The 5,348-nt window shown below is 45.9% G+C and overlaps 1 protein-coding gene across 1 annotated transcript; it reads right to left on the minus strand.

The window, feature by feature from the left end:
• Positions 1-2,601: 2,601 nt before the first annotated feature.
• LOC146259776 (transmembrane protein 100-like) lies at positions 2,602-3,048 on the minus strand. The gene has a single exon (XM_084671149.1). It carries the CDS (start codon positions 3,046-3,048, stop codon positions 2,602-2,604), a length of 447 nt encoding a protein of 148 aa, XP_084527275.1.
• Positions 3,049-5,348: the final 2,300 nt, after the last annotated feature.

The following is a 5,348-nucleotide window of genomic DNA, read 5'->3' on the forward strand; positions in this document are numbered from 1 at the left end:
TCCTCCTTCCCTCCTTCCATTTCCGCTTATCACTCTCTCACTCCAACTCTCAATCTCTATTCTATATCTCTATCGCTGGCCCCGGCTCCTCTCTCTTTTTTTCCAGCTGCAGTTATTTATAACTCTATCCAGGGGGAGATGGGGAAGAGAGGAGGAGTGGGGGAGTGGAGAGATGCTATTGTGAATCTCAGAAAAAGGGTTGGGGGGACGGTAGTTAGTCAGTGTGATTAGCAATGACAACATTAAATTCAGCCAAAACCACACGCACCCCTCTGCTATGATGATGACTGGCCTTGAATCAGTGATTGACTTACATGATCATTTGAATAAAGATGACTCCGTTTTGTATCACAATCAAAATACTGTATTTAATACAAGTATTGTGAGATATTTGCATATCATCAAGAGACAGACATTTACAATTACATGGACATTTTGGAGGAGAAACCAGAACATAGATTTGGCATTACATTGTAAGTAGATTTCATTGAAATGTGTGTAAAATTAGGTATTGGCAATATTAAGAAATTTCTCCTAAATAATGTTACCCTTGACTAGAAGTGTGGCTCCTGATTACATTTGTGTATGCCTCCAAAGTCAATGTCACAGTAAGTGACGCAGGGGTTTAAAGGGGACAACACCAAATGTCACAATTTTCTCTCTACCTACTGTACCTACCGACTCCTGTGACTCCGTTTGAACAGATATACATGGTGGAGTAAAAGGCACTGAAAGAAAAGCCAGGCTTAATGCCAGCTAGCTACACAAACACACACATACACACACACACAAAAAACAGCAGTTTATATTTACAAAAAATCTGAAAATCTATATCAAGAGGGGATACCAACAATTAAAGATAGAGCTACACAAAGATGTATTTTGATTCACAAAAATTAAGACATTTTGCTCATACCTACATCTAAAATATCAAAGTAGTTAAATTGTTCAATCATTTGCGATTATAACTGCAAAATTGAAAAATAAAACAGTGATTTGAGACATCACGTGAAAAAATGATATTCATTGTTGTACGTGGCAGCTTGTGTGATGCAGAGCAACAAGAGATATGTCTTCTGATCTGACGTGGAGGGTGCAGAACACAGATGATCCTCATGTCAGTCAAAACACCTCCACTAACATGTGCATGTCATCACCAGAGAGCACCAAACTTACATTCACCAAAAGAAAAGGGAGAGACACGCATGCTCACCCAAACTGAAACCTAAAATACCCACGCATACAATATATTACAGTAACACACACTGTTCTTCTGAAATAGCAGTAAGACATGTTAGAGTTTTCTGATATGAACTACATCAATTGACTGAAATAGACATAAATCAATAATCAATGATGATGTTGTAATTCCAGCATCCTGATACCATTGCTACAGTTGCTTAGGTCCATGTTTTCCTGGCTCACGCAGGCTATAGAACACTTGGCTAGGATTTACCCAGTGTTAACTGAAGTTCCCATACTCCTTCACTCTCCGAAGTAATCTCTTCCAATACAATAGGAAAAGAGAGATGGAAAGAAAAAGGGTGATCTCCCCTGAGACAGCCAGAGAGAGAGAGAAAATGTTTATACATGTATCTGGATGTGCTGGCGATTGGAGTTCACACTCGGGTGACAGACTCTCTTTATCTGTATTTTTTCCCTCCTTCCAACCCTGTTAATAGGAAATGGGATTCCCTCAGTTTTTCTCTTGCGTCACAGCAACATGGTACAGCTTAAAATATGATCACAACTAGCTCCAGAATAGGGGGGTCTAACTGGTCTAACTGTGCCCCGACTCGAGGAGCCTTCCCCGGGCAGCAGGCAACGTGCCATGGCTGCCCCAGGGCTCCACAGCTCCATACAAAACTGGTGCTTTGTATCAATTTGCCTTAGCTCCACAGGGAAGACCACCATACAGAACACACAAGCAGAAAGAACAGCAGGACCTAAAGAATTAATTCCTTTAGTCATTTGTATAGGAGATGCAGTGTTGCAAAGAGAGGAAGAGGGTGAGAGGCTGTTCAGTTGAGAAACACTCAACTAGAGCAGTTTATCTTGCTCTAACACCCTATCTTTCTCACTCTGTGCCTGTGTCTGTTCCTCCTCACTCTCTGTCTCTATCTCTTTCAAACACACACACACACACACACACAGCCCAGATCCCTCCTCAGCCCCACACCATGAGAGTTCCAGATGCTCCCAGGATCTCAGGCTGGTGTCCTCCGGAGACAGGCTGGTCCAGATGATGCCTGGCTGGGTCACTAAGAGACACTTCCTCCACCCTCTCCTCTAGATGATCCAAGTCCTCCAGTTCAGGGCTTCGCAGGAAGCTCTTCTGATGACTTCCTGCCTCCAGAAAGGATTCCCAGTGTTCCATCCAATCGGTGTCAGAGTTCATAATAAATGTATCTTTCATCCATATTTAGCCCTGCACTCTGTACAGGCTGCTGTACCAATCGCTCGAAGCAGTCTGTCCATCCATCTCTTCATCATTCCATCCTTCCATCCCCTTATCCTCTCCACCTCTCCATTCCTTCATACTCGCATCCTATCCATGTCTCCATCCCTCCCATCCCCTTCATCTCACCATCTCTCCATCCTTCACAAGGTGCCCTGTTCGGAGCAGAAAAACCCTCCCTCCTTCTTCCTCCTCCTCCTCTGACGGTGAGCCCTCCAGCAGATGGCGGCCATCAGCAACATGACCACACCCACCGCCAGCAGCACCACTGACACCACCTTGGTCCGGCGCATCGTGTTGAAGGTGAACGTCACGCCCGTGCCTGCCACACCTATCACCAGCGAGATCACACCAAACGGGAATACGCACCGGTACCAGGACTTCTCCGTTCCCCCTGTGGCCTGTGCCAAGCGTTCCAATGTGGGGAGTGACTGTGGGGGTTTGACCACCTCACTGTCCTCTGCCTGACCCTCTCCATCCTGGGGTAGGGATGGTCCATCGCTGCCCCCTCCTCCTCCGCTACAGTCCAGGTCTAGATGAAGGGCTGGGGCAGGTGGCTGGCAGGGGATGCGGCCAGAGGAGCAGCCCATTTCAGAGCCGCTGTCTTGGGGAGAGGAGGAGGGAGAGGGTGTCTGTGAATGTCCAGTCTCTGGTACTCCCCTCGCTGCCTTGGGTGGCTCTACTTGTGCTGGGGGTTCCACTGTATCTGCTGTGGCAAGCCAGCATTGGCCTGGATGGGAGTGAAGGAGAGATCAGAGGAGTTTAAGGAAAGATACTAAAGAGAAAGAGAAAAGGAAGAGACGAAGGGAAAGGACGAGAAAGAGAGGAAAAAATGAGAGGAAATAACAAGAAGGAAAACCAAAAGAGAATGACAGTTAAATAAAGACACAGAGGGGAAACAGAGTGAGGGAGAATGGGTGAAGCCCTCTACAGAAAAAAAGAGACGAGACCGAAAAATGGAGGCAAAACAAACGAGCTGTACCCTCACGCTCCACCTGCGAGAGTTCACACTCACCCTGTGTCGGTGTGTATGTGTATGTGCTGCCTGAGTGTGTGTGTGTGATGGTCCACTCTCTCTCAGCAGCAGCAGCAGCACGTTGTGTGTTGTCTTTCCAGCTCCCGTAGAGTATAAAGAGAGCAAAATAGGGGGGAGTGGCCAAGAAGAGATTGTGGGTGGGACCCTCACTCCGGATTGGCCGTTTAGGTAGGATGACGTCAGACGCTGGAGGGATGAGGGGACGTGGGAAAGAGGAGGTGAGGTAAGGAAGGGAAGATGAGAGGAAAAGAAGAGAAAATAAAGAAATCAGTGGTAACTGTTCTGTAGCCCTTTTCCATTATGTTGGTCCATGGTTAACACCAAGGAGGAGTGTGAAGTAGATGGTAACCTACCATATCTGTGTGTTACCGTCCCCACCTCCCCTCTCATGTAAACTACAATGAGCTGGTAAATCAGCGATGCACCATGTCCATCCCTCTCTTTCTCTCTCCCTCTCTCATTCTTTCTCTTATCTCTCTATCTGTTTTTCTTCATCTCTCTCTCTGTCTCTCACAGACACACACACCCTAGCCGTGTGTGTCATTTATTCCTTTTATGTGCGTCATCGTCCCTCATTTTCACAAGCCTCAATAACCATGGTCATCAGCCCTTCACATTCATGGCTAGATGTCTCTCACCTGCCTGTGTCTCCTCTGTCTTACTGTAATGCACACACACAGTCTCTCCCCTCTATCTTCAAACACAATGAATGGTTGACATTTGAGCTTGTAACACCCTGGGTGTGTGTGTGTGTGTGTGTGTGTATGGTGTATCTATGGTGTATCTATGGGTATCTATGGGTAATATGCAGGGTGCTAGGTATGTGGGTCAGGTGAGGCAGGTCTCTCATAGTGAACCTCTACTGTGCTGAGATGAAGCAGCACAGAGAGATATGTATAGGGAGGGATAGAGAGATAAAAAAAAGAGACAGAGAGTGGAAGAAAGTGAAAGGGAGAGAGGCAGAGACAGATAGATGGAAAGAGAGAGAGAGAGAGAGAGAGAGAGAGAGAGAGAGAGAGAGAGAGAGAGAGAAAGAGAGATAGAGAGAGAGAGAGGAGGAAAAGAGAAAGACTGACGATAACCAAAACTTTTTGTGTATGTATGATAAGAATGTGTGTGTGTGGGGGGGGGGTGAAAGAGAGAGAGACTGGGCCAGCCTCATGACAAGCAGCGGCCAGTAGTAATAGATGATGCTGTATGAGTCACCATATACAATGAGAGTGGGAACAGCAGAGACAGGAGAAGAGATGGAGGGAGCAATGAGGATGGAAGAAAATAGATAGCACAGAAAGGAGGAGGAATAGGGAGAGAGCTAAATAAAGCTGTAATTATTTGTTTTTGTGAACCATACGGTGCGTGTGTGTATGTGTGTGTGTATCAGTTAGTTGGGGATGGTGACAAAATACAAAATAATCTCTCATGGAGATTACGTTTCAGGTTGCTGAGGCACTTGCTGCAATTGACTATTGGAGGGGTATGAAAGAAGGATAAAGTGTGTGTGATGGTAAGAGAAAGACAGATAAATAAATAGATAGATAAAAAATATCGATAGATAAATAGATATTGTCAGCATCTCATCCACAGAGCCCACCTGTCGCCCCGTCTGCTGCCAGTCTGTGCCACCTCACCTGCTGTCAGCTGTGCCCACTGTCACCTGTCCCCTCCCAGACAGGCTTGCTGGCATGCTTCCCTTAGTGCCTTGGAGGGATGCCTTACATAACACAACACAGCATGTAAACCACCTCTTAGCTAGCAGTAAACACATTTGTTGCGGCAAAAATATTCCAGCTTTAGTTAAAGTGTTACTATTAAAAAATGTCCATTTGCCAGCCATAAACCTTGATTTGCCATTGA

Source organism: Hypomesus nipponensis, chromosome 13 (genome assembly GCF_054491055.1).
Source record: "Hypomesus nipponensis isolate SF chromosome 13, ASM5449105v1, whole genome shotgun sequence".
NCBI classification, from domain to species: domain Eukaryota; kingdom Metazoa; phylum Chordata; class Actinopteri; order Osmeriformes; family Osmeridae; genus Hypomesus; species Hypomesus nipponensis.